This window comes from Thalassophryne amazonica, chromosome 15, assembly GCF_902500255.1.
Source record: "Thalassophryne amazonica chromosome 15, fThaAma1.1, whole genome shotgun sequence".
Taxonomy (NCBI): Eukaryota; Metazoa; Chordata; class Actinopteri; order Batrachoidiformes; family Batrachoididae; genus Thalassophryne; species Thalassophryne amazonica.
The window spans coordinates 10,631,554-10,655,673 of NC_047117.1; the positions used below are offsets into that span (position 1 = coordinate 10,631,554).

The 24,120-nt window shown below is 42.7% G+C and overlaps 1 protein-coding gene across 1 annotated transcript; it reads right to left on the minus strand.

Moving 5' to 3' along the window:
• Positions 1-22,253: 22,253 nt before the first annotated feature.
• LOC117525799 (beta-1,3-galactosyltransferase 2-like) lies at positions 22,254-23,253 on the minus strand. The gene has a single exon (XM_034187734.1). The coding sequence runs from the start codon at positions 23,251-23,253 to the stop codon at positions 22,342-22,344; it is 912 nt and encodes a 303-aa protein (XP_034043625.1). The 3' UTR covers positions 22,254-22,341.
• Between the last annotated feature and the right edge of the window lie 867 nt (positions 23,254-24,120).

A 24,120-nucleotide genomic window follows, 5' to 3' on the forward strand; every position in this document is an offset into this window, starting at 1 on the left:
TGTATGAGATGAACTCAAAGATCTAAAACTTTTTCCACATACACAATATCACCATTTCCCTCAAATATTGTTCACAAACCAGTCTAAATCTGTGATAGTGAGCACTTCTTTGCTGAGATAATCCATCCCACCTCACAGGTGTGTCTTACCAAGATGCTGATTAGACACCATGATTAGTGCACAGGTGTGCCTTAGACTGTCTACAATAAAAGGCCACTCTGAAAGGTGGTTTTGTTTTAATGGGGGGGGATACCAGTCAGTATCTGGTGTGACCACCAATTGCCACATGCAGTGCAACACATCTCCTTCGCATAGAGTTGATCAGGTTGTCAATTGTGGCCTGTGGAATGTTGGTCCACTCCTCTTCAATGGCTGTGCGAAGTTGCTGGATATTGGCAGGAACTGGTACACGCTGTCGTATACGCCAGTCCAGAGCATCCCAAACATGCTCAATGGGTGACATGTCCGGTGAGTATGCCAGCCATGCAAGAACTGGGACATTTTCAGCTTCCAAGAATTGTGTACAGATCCTTGCAACATGGGGCCGTGCATTATCCTGCTGCAACATGAGCTGATGTTCTTGGATGTATGGCACAACAATGGGCCTCAGGATCTTGTCACGGTATCTCTGTGCATTCAAAATGCCATCAATAAAATGCGCCTGTGTTCTTCGTCCATAACAGACACCTGTCCATACCATAACCCCACCGCCACCATGGGCCACTTGATCCACAACATTGACATCAGAAAACCGCTCACCCACGCGACGCCACACACGCTGTCTGCCATCTGCCCTGAACAGTGAACCGGGATTCATCCGTGAAGAGAACACCTCTCCAGCGTGCCAAACGCCAGCGAATGTGAGCATTTGCCCACTCAAGTCGGTTACGACGACGAACTGGAGTCAGGTCGAGACCCCGATGAGGACGACGAGCATGCAGATGAGCTTCCCTGAGACGGTTTCTGACAGTTTGTGCAGAAATTCTTTGGTTATGCAAACCGATTGTTTCAGCAGCTGTCTCAGACGGCAGTGGCTGGTCTCAGACGATCTTGGAGGTGAACATGCTGGATGTGGAGGTCCTGGGCTGGTGTGGTTACACGTGGTCTGCGGTTGTGAGGCTGGTTGGATGTACTGCCAAATTCTCTGAAACGCCTTTGGAGACGGCTTATGGTAGAGAAATGAACATTCAATACACGAGCAACAGCTCTGGTTGACATTCCTGCTGTCAGCATGCCAATTGCACACTCCCTCAAATCTTGCGACATCTGTGGCATTGTGCTGTGTGATAAAACTGCACCTTTCAGAGTGGCCTTTTATTGTGGGCAGTCTAAGGCACACCTGTGCACTAATCATGGTGTCTAATCAGCATCTTGATATGGCACACCTGTGAGGTGGGATGGATTATCTCAGCAAAGGAGAAGTGCTCATTATCACAGATTTAGACTGGTTTGTGAACAATATTTGAGGGAAATGGTGATATTGTGTATGTGGAAAAAGTTTTAGATCTTTGAGTTCATCTCATACGAAATGGGAGCAAAACCAGTGTATATATATATATATATATAATGTACAACCCCAATTCCAATGAAGTTGGGACGTTGTGTAAAATGTAAATAAAAACAGAATACAATGATTCGCAAATCCTCTTCAACCTATATTCAATTGAATACACCATAAAGACAAGATATTTAATGTTCAAACGGATCAAATTTATTGTTTTTGTGCAAATATTTGCTCATTTTAAAATGGATGCCTGCAACATGTTTCAAAAAAGCTGGGACAGTGGAATGTTTACCACTGTGTTACATCACCTTTCCTTCTAACAACACTCAATAAGCGTTTGGGAACTGAGGACACTAATTGTTGAAGCTTTGTAGGTGGAATTCTTTCCCATTCTTGCTTTATGTACAACTTCAGTATTTTGCGCTTCATAATGCGCCACACATTTTCAGTGGGTGACAGGTCTGGACTGCAGGCAGGCCAGTCTAGTACCCGCACTGTTTTACTACGAAGCCACGCTGTTGTAACACGTGCAGAAAGTGGCTTGGCATTGTCTTGCTGAAATAAGCAGGGACGTCCCTAAAAAAGACGTTGCTTGGATGGCAGCATGTGTTGCTCCAAAACCTTAATGTAACTTTCAGCATTGATGGTGCCATCACAGATGTGTAAGTTGCACATGCCATGGGCAGTAACACACCCCCATACCATCACAGATGCTGGCTTTTGAACTTTGCACTGGTCTTTTTCCTTTTTTGTCTGCAGGACATGATGTCCATGATTTCCAAAAACAATTTGATTTGTGGACTCATCATACCACAGCACACTTTTCCGCTTTGCGTCTGTCCATTTCAAATAAGCTCGGGCGCAGAGAAGGTGGCAGCGTTTCTGGATGTTGTTGATGTATGGCTTTTGCTTTGCATGGTAGTAGGGATGGGTACCGAATTCGGTACTTTTGGTACCGATCGAATTTCGTCGGTACTACCGGGTTTTGGTTCACGTAAAATCAAACGGTACCATGTTTCGGTATTTAAACGCACCATTATGCTTGAGAGAGTGGGAGAGTGAACAATTTTACATGCTGAACATGAACGCAGCACGCACAGCATAATTAAATGAGTGCCAGACTCTTTGCTCAACTTGCCAGCGAGCAATGCTTACACGTTTATTCTGCAAGAGACCAACGTGGGTGTTACAACACAGAACGACATGTAATTATGTACAAACGCTATACATTGACCCATCACCAGATACTTATCGGTAACATGTACTACAACTATAATCCTATATGCCCCCCAAGTCTTTGGAACGATATGACAAAGACTGATAATTGAAGCACAGTCACTGGTAGTCGTAAAATAAGTGTCTCAAATTTAAATGAAAAAGGACAATGGACAATGAAGGGGTAGGCCATATACGGGGCAGGGCAGGCGGAACAGGGTTCACAAGGGTCACAGGGATAGACTACCCTCTCCCCGGGCATTACAGTGGCCTCCATATAAGCTAAGGGGGAGGGGGCAGGCTGTGTCGGGTATGATGTCCAGCAGCGTTGGTTGGGAGTACATCCTCCTTGACTCCCTGTGAGTTCAAGTCCTGGAGAGCTCTGAGGGCTCGGGGCATGCGTCCAGTGGACGGGAAGCAATCAGTCCATGGCGGGGAAGGGCCTGGTGACTGCGGTGTGTATATTCTTGGTGAGCAATCCAGGGTTGTAGGCTCCACCGTGCCTGCAGGAGGAGTATCGGCAGGTGCTGGAACTGCCGGTGTCAGAACTGCATGTGGCCTGCAAGGCGTCTGCTCGGGCAGGGCTTTGTTTGTCTTGTCAGACTGGGTTATCAATGGCAGACTAGGGGCCATCATCAAGTGATCTTTCTGGACAACTGGAGTGTATCGCCGAAGGAACTGGCGATTACACAGAGTGACATGGCCCGATCCGTCAACCCCAATCATGTACTGATTGAACTGTCGCACTTCAATGACAATACCGGTCTTGTCCCACTTAGTTGGGTGAGGTAAGGTTTGGATTTGGATGCAGACAGGGTCACCGACCTTTAAGGGGGGTAATGTGCGGGTGTGTTCGGAGAGGCGTTCAGCATCACACGTGGCGATTGCGCAGCGCTTCCTCTCTGCCTACAAGTGTCAAACGTCATGTCGGGTGGGGTTGGTATTTGCCTGGATGGATGGGAATGAAATCCTTTATGGGTCTTCCAAAAAGGCACATAGCTGGGGAAAGATGGGTGTGTCTGTCTGGCGTATTGCGATATTGCAACATGGCTCTTTGCAATTTGTCAGCGTTCAACGACCCATTGACTATATTGTCAGTTACATTGCGTTTGATAGTTTTGACATCCAGCTCCACCCGACAGTTGCTGTGAGGGAATGCCACAGAAGAGAGGTGGTGTCGGACGCGCCATTCACTAAGAAGCATTCTGTCGAGAGTGCTGTGAACTCTGATCCACCGTCAGACGACAATTCCTCCGCAATTCCATAGGTGACAAACGTGCGACAAAGGGCCGTGATCAAGCCCGATGCTCCTTTGGAACTTTCCTCCATGATTGGCCAGTTGCTGTACCGATCAACCCCGACAAGGAAGTGTCTGTCTTGATATGAGAAGTAATCAGCCACAACACATTGGAACAGGTACGCAGGCAGTACCGGGGCGTGAGAGGGGCACCGGGCTGAGAAGGAGATAATGTGGTTGCAGCCAGGGTATCGTTCTCATAGCTCTGTGATAGCAGGGGTCATACCTGGCCAGAAGAAGGTCGACTCTGCCCTGGAGCACATCTGTGTGACTCCTTGATGGGCTGAGTGGATGTCCTTAAGCACCCTATTGCGCAGGGATGCTGGGATGATGACTTGGTCATGGTAGAGGGCGACACCATCAAAACTGCTCACATATTTACTATATTGATGGTATGGTCTGAGTCCTGTGGGTAGGCTTGTCTTAAGCTCTGGGAAGCCATCTTTGATGAGGTTCAGCAATTCCATTATAGTTGGATCACTTGAGGTGGCCAGACGGACGTCATACCAAGAGACTGATTCGATCACTGTGTATCAGTGGAGTCATATGAGCATACCTCAGTGATCATCATGTTGGTACAACATAGTTGGGCCAGGCCATCGGGGGTTAAGGTTGGTGTGACACACAAAGCAGACAAGTCATCAGGTAGCTCCAAGTATGATGGCCTCCCAACCGGGTGTCTGGACAGGGCATCTGTAGCAGCATGCCGGGCTCCAGGGATGTGAACAACGCAAAAGCCGTAGCGCAGGGTTTTCTCTGTCAGGTTTCGCAGGCAGGGATTTGGGATGTCATCCAATCGCCTGTCGCCTAGTACTTTAAGGAGGGTTTTGTGATTGACACTATGATGAGTTTGGGGCAACCAATGACTAAGTGACGGCCTTGTCCAGGGTGTCCACGATGGCTAATGCTTGAATGAATGAATGAATGAATTTCTTCCTCTTTGATAGGTGCATACCTGGACTCTGCATCCGAAGTAAATCTACTGCCAACTAGGGTGATCTGCCATCCATCTGGGCAGCAGAATGGCCACGATGAGGGGCATGTGCAATGCTTTTGGAAGAGCCAAAACCCTAAGCTGTCCTTGCTCCAGTCTGTGGTCAGGCATGTGGGTTTAGATTTGTCAAATATTTCTACACCCTTTTTGATCTCTTTGATGATGAGGGCTTTGGTTTCCTCAAACAGCCTGTTCACCTGATTGACCAACCTGAACCAGCTACGCATGTCCGTAATGTTTTTCGGGACTGAGACGTTCTGAATGGCCTCAATAGATTTATGGCAGGGTCACATTGTTGTAGGGTGAATTTGGAAGCTCAGCAGACTCTTTGGCAAACACGAACTTGGAGGGGTTCAGAATGACGCCATTACATCCACAGGTGTCAAGCCAGTCAACAGCCTGGAAGAAGCTGCCATGGATATCATCCGCCCACATCAGAGTGTCATCGACGATCTTCACCTTATGAGGGATGTCGGTGATAAATTCATCAAAGCGCCTACTGTATGTATCGCCTGAGGCAACGTAGCCTTAGGGGGTGACACGGTATCGATATCGACCCCAGGGCATTATAAATGTTGTCAAGTGCCTGTCCACCTCCTGCAGCGGGATATTATGATACCCATTCCAGGCATCGAACACCATTTTCCTAGTGTTTGGTGGAATGGCGCGAGCCTGGTGGAATGGCGACCGGGTGTGGTGTGTTTCTCTGGTAGCCTGGCAATTAAGTGCCTGGAAATCAACTGTGCATCGACTGTTTGCCTGATTTCTTTGGGCACAACCATCTGATGACACCATGTTACAGGCGTTACCACCAGTACAAGTTTGATGACTCCTAGACAGAAGTCTTGATCAAGGCCTGCCTTGAACTCTTCTTGCCAATGTATTGGGACCGGGATGGGGGTATGATAGGCCATTGGTGTAGCATCTGGATCTGTCATGAGGTGCATGGTGGGACCTGACATCATGAGGAGGGGCTGATGTTGACAAATATTAAATGTGCTTGATGCATAGTAGTCCAGCAGCCACTTCCTCTCCTCCTCAGTGTCAGGGAATGGAAGAGATGTCGGGCGTGGGGGTGAAGCCTGTCGTCGAGGGCAATCACACAGGAGTTTTTCATTGAGCGGTACAGTAGGATCAAGTGAAGTGGGCTCAGTATGAGTAGTGAGCGAGTGTGCCACACTAACAGTTGCTGGAGGAGATGATTCCGAGCGTGACACAGGCTTGTTTGGATAAGAAGAATCTGTCAGTTGATGGTGTGATATAAACAAGCTGATGAGTAGTGCGTGGCTCACCAGCTGTGAAGGTGCCTGATATGTGGAGAGGTATAGCTCCCAGTATGTTAATTGATTGGCTGTTGGCCGCAGATATCTTCATTGTAGTGGGGATCAGATGTCGGGACTGTAACTCAACAGGACTGACTCACCAGCAAGGCAGGACTGGCACCCTGTGTCCACTATAACGGGGACAGTGACAGGTGTGGAGGGGCTAAGGAATGTGGACACAAGGCCAATATCACTGGTGTCTGAGGGGACTGCCTGGACAGAGACCTCTATGAAGGGCTGGGGGTCAGATGTATGCTTTTCCCATGCCTCACACAGGTCATTAAATACATGATGTTCCAGTTTGATAGTTTGGGCCACTGCGGGGTCATCGGGAGGTTGGCGGGTAGTGTTGCCTGAGGAGAGGGCCTCAACGGAGCACAGGTTTTCAAACACTGCTGTGGCACCGCCTGGGACTGGGGTGGACTCTGATGTTTTTTGCCACTGTGAGCGACGACAGACACTCTCTTGGTGATGCAGTAGACCGCATTTAGTGCATGTGTGATTATAGGCCTTCATGCGTTCCTTCCTACTGCCAGAATGACCTTGCCTGCCACAATAGTCACACAAGGGGTTGCCCTGGTTGAGATGGGGGATGCTGCTACTCCTGGTCTGTAAACATGACCTCTCCTGAAGCCTGTAGTAGCTGGTGGCTGCTGCAGTAGCTGTGTCAGTAGCAAGGAAGAGGCACCCAGCCAAGCGCTTGCCGCTTTCCTTGGCCTCGATCGCTTGAATAGTGTTCTCTAATTTCAGTTTCTGAGTAGATTGGCCAAGGATGTCTAGACGGATTTCATCATCAAGATTCCATGTATCAGTGCATCCCGTATCATATCATCACTATAGTCCATATCCTCTGCACAGCCAGGTTTGGAGCATGTAATCAAGAAATTGCATACACTAGCCTGTCCTCTCAAGCGGGCAGCAAATGCTCTAACAGGTTCATCCCTGTCCCTGTTGCATATTGTGAAGTTGGACGCAAGCTACCATGATGTTCTCCTGGTGGACAGCAAGCGTTTTCATGTTCTGAAGGACCATGGCTTCGGTACTACTTGAAAGAGAGCCGAATGTGCGGGTGAGGTCTTTCCTCAGCAAGTCATCGCAACATTCCAGGAGCTGGTAAACAAAATACTGTCCAGTAAGGTGTGTGGCTGCTTTATAGTCATTCCACCGTTGCAAGAAGTAGGACCATTCCTCGCTAGAACCAGCCGCCGAGATAGTGGGCCATGTCACCTTCTCCACAGAGGCTGTAATGGCAGTAGCTGTGTTGGGCGGATGGTGGGCTGTGCTGGTGTGTATATCCAGGAGGCGGATGAGGACTTCTGGAGGACTTGAACTGGGCCAGCTGATGTCACAGCCTGCTGCAGGGCAGTCGATGTTGGCCATTGTGGATGAAATGTGTGAGCATAAATGAGTGGCAAACTCTTTATTCAACTTGCCAGCGAGCAATGCTCACACGTTTATTCTGAAAGAGACAAACGTGAGTGTTACAACACAGAACGACGTGTAATTATGTACAATAGCTATACAGTGAACCATCACCAGATACTTATTGGTAACATGTACTACAGCTATAATCCTATAATAATGACGTCAGACACGGCAGCTGTTGGTTCATAAACAAAGCAGCATGGCTGACAGAAAGCACTTGAAGCGCTCCACTTTTCTAAATGCGATGCAGATTACATTTGCTGCAATATTTGATGCAAAATGCAAGGCCAGTGGTGGAAATACATATAATCTGAGGAAGCACCTGGTTAAGCACAAGATATTTCTTAACGCTGAAGAGAGCACAATTTTTGACTGCCTGCAACTGCGAGTCAGATCAACTCCTGAATTCGGCATCGCTAGCGACTCGTCATCTGCAGCTAGCATCGCTGGTGAAGATACGCTTATGACCGCTTCAACATCATCATCATCTGCTGCAGGTAAGGAACACTAAAGCATATGCTTGTGTTCTTGAAAAAAACTGCACAAGGCACAACAAAACACTACAGTAAATATAGTTCATTGCAAAAAAGTTTGCCTCACTTTTATTTTTAGTTTGTTGCACTTTAATTTATAAAAAAGTGCACTTTTATTTATTTTTAGTCTATCCCCTTTGTTGTGGGCTGCCTGCTCTGCTGCTGCTGCTGATTTTTCTCTTTTCTGCACAGGTGGTGCACCGCAAGCTGATCGACACACCTGTTCCACATTTCATCAACTGCAGTATATGAACCCTGGCTCTTCACTCCATCCTCGCCAGAAACTCTGAAAACCTTCTACGGTAAGACTGGTCATTTTTCTCTCACTCAACTCTTTTTCTCTTGGTGTTTCCACACACTAGCCTGAAAAGACGCAGCTTGTCCCTGAAGCAAACCAAGCCTTTCATGCAGCCCGTGACAGAGCTCCCACGCTCCACAACAGCCAAGTTAAGTGTTTGCTCTCTTTTGCTTTTACAAGCTGCTGCATACTGAACTCTGCTTAAAACGTAATTCAAGTTGAACTGTGAACTCTCCTGAAGAGGAGGAGCAACTGGAAGAAACAGCACTGAATCATTTTTGTGTAATTGCCTGCTTACCAGGACCAGCTCTGATCAATTATCACTGAGTCAAAGTGAACTGAAAATGTTTTCTGATTAAGAACGATTTGAAGAAACTGAACAGAATCTTTCTGTATAACTGCCTGCTTATCTGGACCAGCTGTGACAAGTTGTCACTGACTGACTGACTGTGTGAACCGCTTCTGGAAATGACTAGCTCAGCACTCACCATCTGTATCTTTCTCTCCAGCCTCGTCGACAGCTTGTGGCGGCCACCTGGCTCCGGATTCATCTGCTGGGACTGAAACCATTCTGGACTGCGGACTCCCTGGTTCCACCGCTCAGCGGGCCGGTCTCCACTCGGCTAGGCAGCCATCCACATTTATTCTGTTCAATAAATTCTTTGTTTTCAAGAAAAACACTGCTTAGGTGTAATTAAGAGTTTCTATGTTCAATAAAATTGTGAAACAATTGCCTTGTTACAAGACAAACAATTTCATGTTGTTTTGACATATTTGTTAAAGTTTAGACTTTCAGAAATAAATCTGTTGTAATTTTTTTAGATTTTACTTCAAACATACAGCATAAAAGTACCAAAAATTAGTACCGTTGCGTATCGGTTCAAATGTGAAAGGTACCCATCCCTACATGGTAGAATTTTAACTTGCACTTGTAAATGTAGCGACGAACTATGTTAACTGACAATGGTTTTCTGAAGTGTTCTGGGAAGATCCTTTACACAATGATGTTGGATTTTAATGCAGTGCTGCCTGAGGAATCGAAGGTTACGGGCATTCATTGTTCGTTTTTGGCCTTGCCGCTTATGTGTAGAAAGTTCTCCAGATTCTCTGAATCTTCTAATTATGGAGTGTAGATGATGGAATCCCTAAATTCCTTGCAACTGAATGTTGAGAAACATTGTTCTTAAACTGTTGGGCTATTTTTTTTCATGCAGTTGTTCACAAAGTGGTGATCCTCGCCCCATCTTTGCTTGTGAATGGCTGAGCTCCTTTTATATCCAATCATGACACTCACTTGTTTCCAATTAACCTGTTCACCTGTGGAATGTTCCAAACAGGTGTTCTTTGAGCATTCATCAACTTTCCCAGTCTTTTGTTGCCCCTGTCCCAGCATTATTTGCACAAAAAAGGTCTATCAGTTTGAGCATTAAATATCTTGTCTTTGTGGTGTATTCAGTTGTATATAGGTTGAAGAGGATTTGCAAATCACTGTATTCTGTTTTTATTTACATTTCACACAACGTCCCAACTTCATTGGAATTGGGGTTTTGTGTGTGTGTGTGTGTGTAGTGTTTGTATTAACACTAAAGAATAGGTGTATCTGTGTTGACTTTGGTATTCTGGTCACTTTTGGTGGAATGTCTGAAAATGTATTCAAGAAAGAAAAAAAAGTAAAATAAACCAGAAATGGTTTCACATTTAGGATGTTGAAATCAGAATTTAGTTGTTTGTTTTAATGGCTCAAAAATGAATCTATTATCATTGTCAATTAGTTTCATAGTTGATTCATGAAAGTTTAATTGTTGCAGCTCACATTTGATTACTCTGCAACAGCTACACACTTTATTGTGAAAGCAACAATTAGTTGTGGACCTGTTTCATACCAGTGATGCATTTGTTAACACCTATACCATTAAATAATTATTAAATAAATGTGTTATGTAATCTACTCAACTCAGCCACAGTCACCCTAAAATTCTGCATTATTTACATGTCATGACAACCAGCTGCTGATAATTTCACCACATATTAGTTAAACATGACAGAGTCGACAACCATCACTATGCAGGTGACAGTCGTTATGTTCTTACCTTTGTCCATCTGAGCCAAGGGCTTGATCCGACATGACTGACTTCAAGCCAGGAATCTAATATTGTCATTTAGCCGTAAAGTCCAAGTAGATGTGGAAGTCTTCAAAACGTGATGGTCACGAAGCAGTCGCTCTTGTTACTGTAAAACAGCAGAGGAGAGATGGTGAGAAAGAAATGGGGAGTGGCTGGAGACAGAGGTCATATAACCATAAACTGAGTTGACACACCTTTGCCGGTTTTGTAGCATAGATATGTAGATATGTATAGCTCAGTGGATAATGAGTTAGGTAACCAATATGTTGACCTGGGTTCAAATCCCACTCGTAATACTCGTCTGTGTCCTTGTACAAAATGTTGTCTGAGTCCAACAAGCTGCAAAAATGGGTGCTGGCATTGGGTGGGGAAGTAAATGTGAGGCATCATTGCAAAGTGCTTTTTGCACTGCTCAGTGGAAAAGAGCAACACAGGTGCATCTCAAAACCTAGAATGTTGTGAAAAGATCAATAATTTTTTCTTAAGTATTTCGGAGAGTGAAAAATGTACATGTTTTAGATTCAAACATATAAACTAAAATGTTCCAAGCTTCTTTTTCTACTTCTTTTTTGACAGTTATAATCTACAGCTCCAAAATAATGAAAATGTCTTAAAATAGTAGAATATTTTATGACATCATTAAAAAAGGCATGTACGTATAATGTCAGAAATATCAAACTTCTCGTATGTTGATTTTTGTACTCAATACTTTATTGGGGCTCCTTTTTTTTTTAAAGAATTAGTGGATTAATGCAGCGTGGCATGGAGGCGATCAGTCTGTGGCACAGCTGAGGTGTTATTGAACCCCACATTGATTTGATAGCAGCCTTCAGCTCATCGGTTTTGTTGGGTTTGGTGTCTCTCCACCACAGAAAATCTATGAGGTATTGTCTACAGGGCCAAATCAAGTACAGTAATACCATGGTGAGAAAATCAGGATCTCCTAGTTTTGGCCCTGTGGGCAGGTGCCAAGTCCTACTGGAAACACAAATCAGCATCTTCATGAAGCTTGTCAGCAGGTGGAAACATAAAGTTCTCTAAGATGTCCTGGTAGACAGCTGCTTTAACTTTGGACTTGATAAAATCAACCCATCCTCAGGTTTTTTTCATGCTCCCGTCACGAAATGAGTCACGTATTTGTGATGTTTTGTTTTTTATCTGACTACTACTAACCCTACCCCTCCCCCCAACCATGACCTAATCCTACCCCTAACCATAACCCCTCCAGACCCCCTTGCATCACTTTTAATTTCATGTTCCCGTCACTGAATGTATTCAAATGAAGTTGCGCTCCTGTTACAAAAATGTGGCACTTTTCATGACAGTATCACAAACCAATAGAATTAATGTATATTTTGTGATGCTGAATCACGAAATGGTGTTATGGTCTCACATTCTGTTCTGTGTTTCTATGTCTTATCACAGCCTTATGTTCTGGTTCTGTCTCCCACTGTCTCTTGTCCCTGTGGGGTGTCCTTGGCTTTGGTTTTACTGTAGTAATTCCATGTAATGTCATTTTATTTTGGTTTGGTTACATTCTTATTTCTATGATCCTGCCCACACTCAAACTGTGACACGTGGCACTACAAACCAGTGACGGTGGTATAGTCCGTGGGCTAGGGTGGGTTACCGTGCACCTATTGGTGTTTTTTGATGCTCTAGGGTATATAAAAGAAGATTAAAGATGTTAACAGTGAACATTTTGGGATGCAAACACCCTTCTGATAGAAATTCTAGAGTAACCCTCAAGACATTACCCAAAAATGCAAAAATGTGTGTTTTTTAAACCTAACATTGTAGCTTCCTCATACCTTTATTGTTAACAGCAGGGAAAAAAATGTTGATTTGCCTCTATGTGGACACCTTTTGGATGTACAAAACAACAAACTAAATTTAAAAATCTCATCTACTTAAGACATAGTAGCTGTTTTACAAAATACTGTCTATTCGCTAACTTATAGTTGCACTTTTGACAAAAATATAACCCAAAAGTTTTTTGGCAGCTACTTGTACCTACAATTTGGGATTTTATTGACTTTAGGTCTTGAGTACAATGTCTTGGGAACAATTTAAGCCATCAATGACTTTCCTGTCATGTATTTTGACACATTTACAGCCAATATGCAAACCACACCCCCATTCTGGTTTTTACAGTAAACTATTATCATATCACAAATAAGCCTATTTAGGTGAATTCTGGTATAAACTTTTTATTACTGCTGTTCTGATCACTTTATAAATGACAAAACCATTCAAATGAACAGCATTTATCAACAAATTAAATATGGCTGCCATGTAAATACAGATTATTTATTATATTGACAATAGCTTTTAATAGACAGAGGTTCTGTGTAAGCAATATCAGATGTTTTACATCCTGACAATAGAGCATTGTGTTTGCATCTCTTACTCTACTCTACTCGTGGTTGAGGACAGAATGCTGGCAATTAAGTGCCATCAGACTCTTTAATATATGTGTCTCTGCTTGACCAGTTGCCTCTGAACTAGACTATTTCAATTCAGTTTATTTCATTTATATAGTGCCAAATCACAACAAACTACCTCAAGGCGCTTTACACAAGTAATGTCTAACCTTACCAACCTCAAGAGCATGCACACAGATGACAGTGGTAAGAAGAAACTCCCTCTGATGATTTGAGGAAGAAACCTCAAGCAGAATAGACTCAAAGGGATGACAATCTGCTTGGGCCATGCTACAGGCACAGTTGACAATACAAATATACATGAAATTTTGGGGAGTCCATGCTGGTGTACAGGACAGGAGGCTTGCAGAAGAAGACTCCCACTTCTGGATGGAGCCGCACCTCAACCAGAGAGAGGAAAAAAAGCAGAATCAGGTGGCAGAAAGACAACAAATACAGTGTAATTTGTCAGCATTAAGCTAAAAGAAAACAGAAGAAATACTAAGGTGATCGCCAGCCAGTAGCCCTAAGCGTCAGAAACAGTCCCAGACTTTAGATAAAGGTAAGGCCGCGACCCACTCTGTTTACTAATGAAATTAATTTAAAAGGGTACGCTATGCTATTTACTATTTATCTGTTTCTGAGGTACCTGGCTGATAAATCTATCTAGCTATCTATATATCCATCCATCCATCCCTGTTGCTTGTGCATCTTTTCCAACCACACTCCTTGCAGTTAACTTTCCATAAATATGTTTTGACCCAGCGCGCTCTACAGTCAGCTCTGTTATGGTACTGTAACATTCAGCATTCATTTTAGAAATGACTCATTTATGTCGGGTATTATATTGTTTCACATTATGAATTCTGCCTGCAATCTGAGAATTTTGTATCACAGTTTGAACTTTGCAGCTGCAGACCCATGTCACGTTCTGTGACATGGGTGTCTTCTGGACAGCTGGCAGGTCTGCAGTCTTCCCCGTGATTGTATTTGTGTGGCTTGAATCAGAGTGAGAGATTCACTACATTTATAGTGCATAAGTAACTACTTTAAATGAAATATTCTGACATTTTGAGATATGCAGTTTCTATTTTTTGGTACTGTAGGCCCTAATTATTAAATTTTTTTTTAATTCCTGAAACAAGTCTGGAATACGGGCAGCACGGTGGCTTAGTGGTTAGCACTGTTGCCTCACAGCAAGAAGGCCATTGGATTGATTCCCACATCTGGCCTTTCTCTGTGGCGTTTGCGTGGGCTCACTCCGGCTTCCTCACACATCCAAAGACATGCAGGTTAGGTGGATTGGAAACTTTAAATTGACTGCAGGTGTGAATGTGAACCCCTCCTTACACCCTGTGGCTGCAGCCTCCCATGACCCTTAAGTGGAGTAAGTGGGTATGGAAAATGGATGGATGGAATTCATCCAATATTTGAGTGATTATGGAGTTGTAGTTGCATTGCAGTGTTGTGCTTTGTTTTCTGAAGCTGTTGATGCATTTGGTTCAAACTTCAAATCTCCAAGGAGTTCAGGAAAGAAATGATTGTGCATGAACAACAAACTGCACAGTCACTTCAAGTCATTTCAGCTTACTTCCTCTTAGGCCAAATTTAAAGTCAACATCCTGAAAAGCACTGTTAAATATCCATATAATAAAAGGCAAGTGGCCTTTGTGTGTTTGTGCATCAACTGAAATCCAGAAAGCGCCGACTTTCATCCTTTGGTATATTTATGTATTTCTTCATGAGGATTCAAGTGGTGAAAACAGCAAGGTGATCGGACTAATATTTTTTGAGAAATTACTAATTTTTGAAAACAACAAGCCTGTTTATGTCACACTTCCACAATAAGAGCCTATATTTCAAAATAAAAGCCTGTGAGGTTGCTACAGACCTGACAGAATTCATCAGTCTTAGACCATGGGCCAAGCAATGGAAATCCTTCTAGTTTTTACTTTTCACAGTTGGTAACTGCTTGAAATTTTGACTGATCAGAGATATAAAATCACTGAAAAAGAATTTGGCAAGACCAAATGTTGCACGATATGAACAGCGCCCTCTTGTGTCAGGAAATGAAAAAACATGTACAAATATGTGGAAAGTTACACAGCAACATTTATTAAATGTCCGTGAACAGAGAACAGGAATTATAAGAACCTCCACCCACACCACACGCATACATACAGTACAACCCCAATTCCAATGAAGTTGGGACGTTGTGTAAAATGTAAGTAAAAACAGAATACAGTGATTTGCAAATCCTCTTCAACCTATATTCAACTGAATACACCACAAAGACAAGGTATTTAATGTTCAAATTGATAAACAGTATATGTGTATATATATATATTACTCTGAGTTTCATGTTTTACTGTAATCGTCAAGCAGAACATATATATATATATATATACACACACACACAGTGGGGAAAATAAGTATTTGATCCACTGTCAATTTTTCAGGTTTCCCCACTTACAAAGAATGGAGAGGTCTGTAATTTTTATCATGTGAGACAGAATCTAAAAACTAAACCAACAAAATCGTGTGATTTTTAAATAATTAATTTGTAGTTTATTGCATGAAATAAGTATTTGATACAATAGAAAACAGACCTTAACATTTGGTACAGAAACATTTGTCTGCCATTACAGAGGTCAGATGTTTCCTGTAGTTCTTGTCCAAGTTTTCACACACTGCAGCAGGGATTTTGGTCCACTCCTCCATACAGATCTTCTCCAGATCTTTCAGGTTTGGACTTTCAGCTCCCTCCAAAGATTTTCTATTGAGTTCAGGTCTGGAGACTGGCCAGGCCACTCCAGGACCTTGATACTGCCTGACGTTTGTCAGCTTTCCACAACAACTCGCTCCGTGTGATCAAGGTCCGTCATGTTAACTTGACTGACAACCGGAGCCGGCGAGCTGAATGGAAGCTCCTCCTATTTGATGACGCACCGGGGCGAATTTTTGCAGCAAAAGCAGAGCGACACACCGGGTGAAGGAGGCGCGTCCATTGCCACGCGACCCCCGCGAATTTGTAGCATCTGATTGCGCCCGGTGTGAACGCGGCATTAGACTAATAAATCTGCCCAAAGCGATTTTAATTCTTACTGGCCCATACGGGCCAGTGAAATATGAACTTCACTGGCCCGTGGTGGCCCGGACCAGTGCTATTGTCGAGCCCAGGTACATACAGAAATGGTATATTTGGGTGTGTGTAGATGACAAAATGAAACTAAAATAGTACATTTTACCATCTACCTTTTTATTCCTTCGAATGGCCTGGTTGATTTCGGTAATATTGCAATTGATATTGAATTAATATTTGTTGTTGACCTAGACCGAGGATAGGCCTATAATACACAGGAACAAATATCAATGTTTCAATCATTCATTCAACTGAATCCCAGCCTGTAGCATCTGAACCACCAATATGCATTTTATGATACACTATTAATAATTTGATTTATATCTTTATAATGAAAACTTGCTTCCCACTTCTTTCACCATGATAGTCTTAATGAACATGTAGTTTTCCATCTGGCAGTGAAGACCCTGGCAGCTCTGCCTGCGCCTGTACACAGTCTCGAGCATAACGTTCTGTGTCGTGTGCTACATTAGTTTCGGCCGTGTTTTTTGCTTGTTTCCAAAGATTAGCTCATTCTTAGAATTTCTTGAATGACTTCTCCCCAAAAGGAATAATCCTGCTGTGGGTTGAGATGATGTGGAGGCTGCAAAATCCAGATAATGTACCTTCAAAATCATCGGCAGATGCACTGGTGAACAAAGCTTAACAGTTACAAACATTTATGAAGTCTGATCAAAGATTTAAGTGCCTACCTGTTAAATGTTTTGTAGTAGATGTACAGTTCTATTCTCTGCAAACAGAGGAGAGCTAGTTCCAGGAGAAACCGGTGTATCCTCTGCAGACAAAGGAGAACTGATCACAGAAAAGAATGAAAGCAAAAGAAAAAAAGATTTATTTTTTTTACCCCATATTGACTCACTGGCAATATCATCCAACTCATCCAGAGGCATACAGTTTTAACTTATGCTTAAATTTTTAACCAAACTGATTTTGGTTATTTAAATTAACATCTGAAGTTTTATAAAGTGAAAATATCAGATATATGTTTTAGTTTTAAAGTAATGCACTAATTTTGAAGGTTTTAGTGTGGACTTGCTGTCTCCAGTGCATTATGGGTAATCTCAGTATATTCACAATGGGAGAAATGCATTTGAGATGCTCTGATCAGGCTCCACACAGACAACAGCATTAAACTCTTGTATATTGTGCCTAAAACTCTCGTGAATATATTCCCTGCGTTTATAGATGTTGTTATTGTGTTCATTTTATGTAAAAATGCCAGAAGAAGCTCAGGTTGCTTCTCTATTATTTTCAGTTGGAATCATTGTGAGCTGCAGTCGCTTCCTGTTTGCTCTTTAACGTCGTGTGTATGTCAAACACTGTCTATCCTCTTTGTTCCAGAGTAATATGTGGTTCTGTTGGCTTCGTCAAATCAGGACCTTCAGCGTGCACTGGGGCGGTTTGCAGCCGAGTGTGAAGCGTCCAGGATGAAAATCAGCACCTCCAAATCCGAGGCCATGGTTCTTGACCGGAAAAAGGTGCTTTGCCCTCTTCAGGTCGGTGGAGTGTCCTTGCCTCAAGTGGAGGAGTTTAAGTATCTCGGGGTCTTGTTCACAAGTGAGGGACGGATGGAGCGTGAGATCGATAGACGGATCAGTGCAGCATCTGCAGTGATGCGGTCGCTGTATCGGTCCGTTGTGGTGAAGAGAGAGCTGAGTAGGGGGGCAAAGCTCTCGATTTACCGATCGATCTACGTTCCGATCCTCACCTATGGTCATGAGATTTGGCTCATGACTGAAAGAACGAGATTGCGAGTACAAGCCGCTGAGATGAGTTTCCTCCGCAGGGTGGTTGGGCGCTCCCTTAGAGATAGGGTGAGGAGCTTGGTCACTCGGGAGGAGCTCGGAGTCGAGCCGCTGCTCCTCCACGTCGAAAGGAGTCAGTTGAGGTGGCTCGGGCATCTTTTCCGGATGCCCCCTGGACACCTCGCTGCAGAGGTGTTCCGGGCACGTCCCATTGGGAGGAGGCCCCGGGGAAGACCCAGGACACGCTGGAGGGACTACATCTCTCGGCTGGCTTGGGAACGCCTTGGGGTTCCCCCGGAGGAGCTGGAGGAGGTGTGTGTGGATCAGGAGGTCTGGGCAGCTTTGCTTGAGCTGCTGCCCCCGCGACCCGACTCCGGATAAAGCGGAAGAAAATGGATGGATGGATGGATGTCTGAAATTCAGTTTGTGTTTATTAAATATCCTACATCTTAAATGTAGCAGACACGGATTATTTATTTGGAATATTTGTTTTAGCAAGTTTTCAAGGTCTCTACTGCCATCTCCTGGCCAGTAGTGTTCATGGCAGTATTCGCCCTAAGTATTGAGTGTCATGTACCGTGTGTCATCCAGTTTTCGGCCATGCCTTCATTGGGGGTCTGTTTCTTTTCTGTGTAGTTCCTGCATTGTGAGAATGGTCTGATTGGGGGAGATGTTGGTTTGTGCTGTAATTGTGACTTCTCTTGCTGGGTGTTTCCTGCTTGGACTTCTCTGTCCCTATTTCTCTTGTCTGTCTCGCTTGGTGCTTGGTGGGGGGGCGTCACACTCTGTCTAGGCCACACCCTGTTCTGGTTCTTTCCACAGGTAATCTCAATCTGTAGCTCACTACTTGGTGTATTTAAGCTTCACTGGTTGAACTGATAATTTGCCTGATCATTGCGCCTTGTGCCACCGCTTCTAGCTCCGTTCCTTTGTGTTGTTCAAGTCCTGCTGCCACTTGTGTTTTGACCATCTGCCTGTTTTTCTCGACCACGCTACTCGCCTAATGATTTTGATCTGTTTGCTGTTTTTGAACTGCCTCTTTGTGTACCGGACCCCACTGATTAATTCAGTAAACTTCTTTTTGAACTTGAGCTACTGTTTAAAGTCCCGCATTTGTCTCCAGTCATTCCTGCTAAACTATCCTGACACTGAGATATCTCCTAATCCTTTGCGCACCAGAGAGTTGTTGCAGCCTCTTGCTGCAGTTGATGAAAAGAAATAAAAATGACATTCTGGTTGTATAATGTTCATTTACAGTTGTCGTGTTTTCTCTCTGTGCTGTTTAAACCGCAGCAACTCACTGGTGTGCAAAGTACTATGGGTTAAGGTCTGAGCGTCTGGGCGCCAGCAGGTGGCAGGGTTCTATTTATTTTGACCCCGGTTATATCAAATGGTTGTCTAATCACAACTTGACTTTTGGCATTTGCAAATGGCCTTTTTTTTTTTTTTTTACAAATACAAAAATGGCATATTTTACAAAAGCACATTTATACGTAAACACCAACACACAACTCACATTAACGTGTTGGTTTTTACATAGAATGAATGAGTCAACCAATCAGTGTTAGTGGAGGCTCATTTTACCCATAATCCCTTTGGCATCTGTTTGTGTTTGTTACAAAAGAAGATGTGTTAAAAAGAATTAGTGCATTATGTAAAATTAAAAGATATGCTTTATATTTTAACTTTGTAAAAATGACAGAATTGACGTTAATGGAGTTATTCTATCCGGATTAATTTGATTTCTGAATCAAAACCATAAGTCAAAACTGCTTTATTTTCCAAGACTTCTGCCTCATGGTGACACTGCTATATGCTGTTAAGGAATAATGACGGTGTGTGTGTGTGTGTGTGTGTGTGTGTGTGTGTGTGTGTGTGTGTGTGTGTGTGTGTGTGTGTGTGTGTGTGTGTGTGTGTGTGTGTGTGTGTGTGTGTGTGTGTGTGTGTGTGTGTGTGTGTGTGTGTGTGTGTGTGTAGAGTTGAGCTTAGCTCTCAACTGCTTCACTGCAAAATATGTAGTAAACAGGAGCTTCCAGCAGTGGGCAGGGTGCACAAAGACAGAAGTGGTGACTCGTTTCGGTTTGTGGTCGCCTTTGACGCTACTAGAAGCAATCATGGTGTTAAAACGCCAAATCAGCTTGTTAGTAGTTGCACGTGTACTGGAGACAATGCTGAAAGTTATTGGTTAGCTGTCGCTTCCGATAATTTTTGGGGTGGTTTATCGGTTTAGCTTCATAAAAGATAACTTTCCAGTTAGCTGCCTAGCTGTTATCGAAACTAACTTTTTGGTTCGCTGTGCCCACCACTGGGTAATACATGCAACAGAGTGTAACTGGCCACAATAAACCACAGATGTGTATTACTGGACCAGTAGCCGAATTGAAAAGAAAACAAAAAAAATAAATAACTTTTTTTTTTCTAAAACGAATAATAATAATTTTCCTATATTTTCTGAGGGATAATAGTGGATGGATCTATATATGGGATTTTCAAAAGCCGTTTGCAAAGGTATGTTTTATGAACATACATTCCGTTGCACTGATACAAATCTCGCATATGTGCATTTAAAAGAAAAATAAAATAAAATCGCATGTGGAGAATCTGTCTAGTGATGTACAGAAGCAGAAATCACATTAAGCAGGTAAGAACACGATCCTTTAACAGGCTGTTATTTTCCAAGGTATTTATTTTAGATCTTAAGCTGATGCAGTTGTTTTATGTTCAAGCGCAAAATGTGACTGAGAAGGAGACAAAAAACAGGATGACTTCATCATCACACTAAAATGAACTGTAATCATAATAAAAATTCAAGCTGGCTGATTTTTATGTTATTTTTCAAAGTTACTAGGCTACAGCTATATATTTTATTTATTTCAAAGTGAGTTACCTCTTATTTTTTCTTTTTTTTTCTAAAGATATGAGGGGTCAAATCAGTCTGCGTTGTTCTGTTCAGTTTATATCAAAGTTTCCCTGCACGTGCCCATGTATTTTGTTCTCTTCTTTATAAGAGTTTGGTGTTCACATTTGTTCTTCAAAGTTTAATAAAAACAATAAAATGTTAACACTTTTCTTTATAGGAGTTCTGTAATTTCAGAAATGCAACAGAAACAGCCACAAATCAGAAAAAAATAGGATTACATGTAAAATGTAGATAAAAATAAAAATGTTGCACTATTTCCAGTTTCTCTACTCACACCCACAGAAGCCAAAAATTCTTTCAGAGTTGTGTCTTGGTGGCTTCCCTCACTCATCTCCTTCCAACATGGACATTTAGTTTTTGAGAATGTCTACCTGACACAGATTTACCACAAAGTACCACACTGTTTGTATTTATGAATGATTGATAAAGTCCAAGAAATATTCAGTGAGTTGTGGCTGTAAAAATAATTAATTATTAAATTTACAATACATTGCCCTGTCTCCACCTCTTTTTTTTTTCTTTCTTTTTTGGAATATGCTGCAGGCCTTGAATGTAGGAATGGATGTATAAAGCTGTTTAAAATAAAGCTGACCTCACAAAACATGAAATATGTTTGTTTCATTCTGTCTGGAGTTATGTACTGTAAATAGAAGTCAATGAAAAGAAAAGAAATGTCAGGATCATTGATCACATTGTCAGCCACAGTCAGAAAATAAATTTAACACATCAATTAATAACAAAAATAAAACTACTTCTTATTCTGTGTGTGTGTGTGTGTGTGTGTGTGTGTGTGTGTGTGTGTGTGTGTGTGTGTGTGTGTGTGTGTGTGTGTGTGTGTGTGTGTGTGTGTGTGTGTCGGCTTCAGAGGTGTCTACTGCCACCTGCTGTATCGGAGTATGGAAAATGCAGTTAATCTAAGTCTGTTCAGTACAGAACATCAAACAATAAAATGAAAAATAAAATAATGAAAATGTACAATAAGTATTTTAACACCGAGGAAACTGCATGTTTGTTTAATTTACCACAATCATAGTCTTTAAAAACACTGAACAAGAGCAATCTGTGGGTGCTGCAGTTTATTTTTAGCCTAAGTAGAACTTCAGCTTTTACACTACCGACGTCGTCGATACTTCACATCATCATGAATACTACAGATCACCTTCATTAAAATTCTAAGTAACAAAAAACTCATGTCGTGACCATGTTGTTTCAGAGTGCAATCAGACAGAAATCTGCATAAGGTTCCAATACTAGAAATCACATTTCTAATGTTTGCCAGTTTGTCATTGTAAAGAGTTTTACTTCATGTTACAGTTGTTCCCTTCAGGTTGTCCCAATTGAAAGTTGCTTACTTTCCAATTCCCTGCCACCCAACACGTATTTTTGTAGTAATCCTTGTCTTAGCACGGTGAGCCGGGTGTTTTCAAGTCTCTCCAGTATCGCTTCAACTCCTCTGAAGTCTCAAGAATGTATGTGATGATCTTGGAATATTCACATCGGTTATACTTTATGTTAAAGGTCTGGAACTGCCAGGGATCTGGTGGTGACGTGGGTTCAAGACCTAACTGTTTCATGCACATTCCGATGTAAGCGTCTTCGACGTAAAAAGGTTTGAATGTTTTTGAAATCTCCACGTACTTCTCTGGAAGATCATTGGAGAAGATATACCCCATGCCCACAGTGTAAGGTGGGTATGTGTCCTCGGGATACATCTCTTTGGGGACGTACCATTTAGAGTTATTTGCACGAACAACAGGCCTGTTCCATACAATGCTTCCGGTTAAGTAGTTCACCTTAGGGATGTCTGGCTTGTGTAACATTATGATCAGATTGTCAATGTTCAGGAACATGTCTGAGTCAATCTTCATGCCATATGCTGCTGTATGGCAATGGGTTGCCAGCCAGTCCATGATCACCATAGTTTTGATGGTCAGATTGAAGTAACTGTCAATAAAGTTACTTTGGATCAGGTCGTCGTACAGTAGATTCTCCTGCCGGACCTTCTCCTGAAGCTCATCGATGTTCTTACTAGGGAGGCCGAGCACAAAAAGAGTCAGGACCTTCTCACCCTGGATCACTTTCTCTCTGCCCCATGTCTTCCGGATGGCATCACGCGCTGCCATGTTGTGTGGTGCTACTGGAACCATCAGGACCAAGAAAGGGTTCATGGTTGTGCAGGTGTCTTTATGGTTGATGATAAAGCGGTAGTTGCGTGGATAAGCTGTGTGGTACTGAAAGGCAGAAGGTTTATGTGTATCATTTAGTTGGAGTTTAGATTTTGGATGTATACGATAAGAAGGTTGGTTATTCATTTTGGTAATGTTGAAGAACCTGTTGTAGTGCTCGTTAAGTGATAATTCGCTCGACAAGAGGGTGTGGTTATGAGACAAAGCAGGAGCAGGAAGTGGAATCTGAAACGATGCCACATTTTCTTCTGATGAAACGGTTTCTCTTCATTTTCTCTAAAGTAAAAAAGAAAGACAAAGTTAAAACTTGTTAGAATGCCAGCACTGTATTCAGGTTACAGGGTGTAAGGCTTAAGTATAATTTAGTTATTTATAAGAAATTCACATTCATGATTTTCATAAAAATTTTTCCCACAAATCTGAAGCCAAGCATGTCGTCATTCATTTAAGAAAATGCACGATTAGATTGCTATTTACAGTTTTTTGTGATTATAGAATGGATCACAGTGTGTGCAGCAGATGTATCAAGAATTTTATGCTGTAAAAATTGAAAGATGGAGGATGATGAAGATGATGCCAGAAGGTTGGAACTCCAGAGGGAAATGCACAAGGACGGACACACGAGGAGTGAGCGTTAAATCTTTCGACTGTATGTATACTGGACAAATGTGACATAATTTATATAGGTTTTCTGAGAAGCGGTTTTGAAGGTCAAATAGAGTGGCTCCTGATTTTACCATCTCGGCAGCGCCTAAACACCGCCTAACTGCCATCTACCTATAAATTGTCTCAGAGCTGGAGGATGGACTGGACTAGAGTGAGCTGTGCAGGACAAATGAAGCCCAAACATGCCCCCATATTGCAGTTACCAACCAAGTGAAGTTAAACTAAGGCTAACAGGCTATGTTTGCAAGTTTTAGCACTTCTACGTTGGCATCATTTTTGTCATGACTTGCCCCTGCTCAGTCCTCAGCAGTTACATTTTTCTGTCAG

What these genes read in the sequence shown, in the direction of transcription:
- LOC117525799 (XM_034187734.1), bottom strand. Translation starts at nt 23,253, where the DNA reads ATGAATAACCAACCTTCTTATCGTATACATCCAAAATCTAAACTCCAA.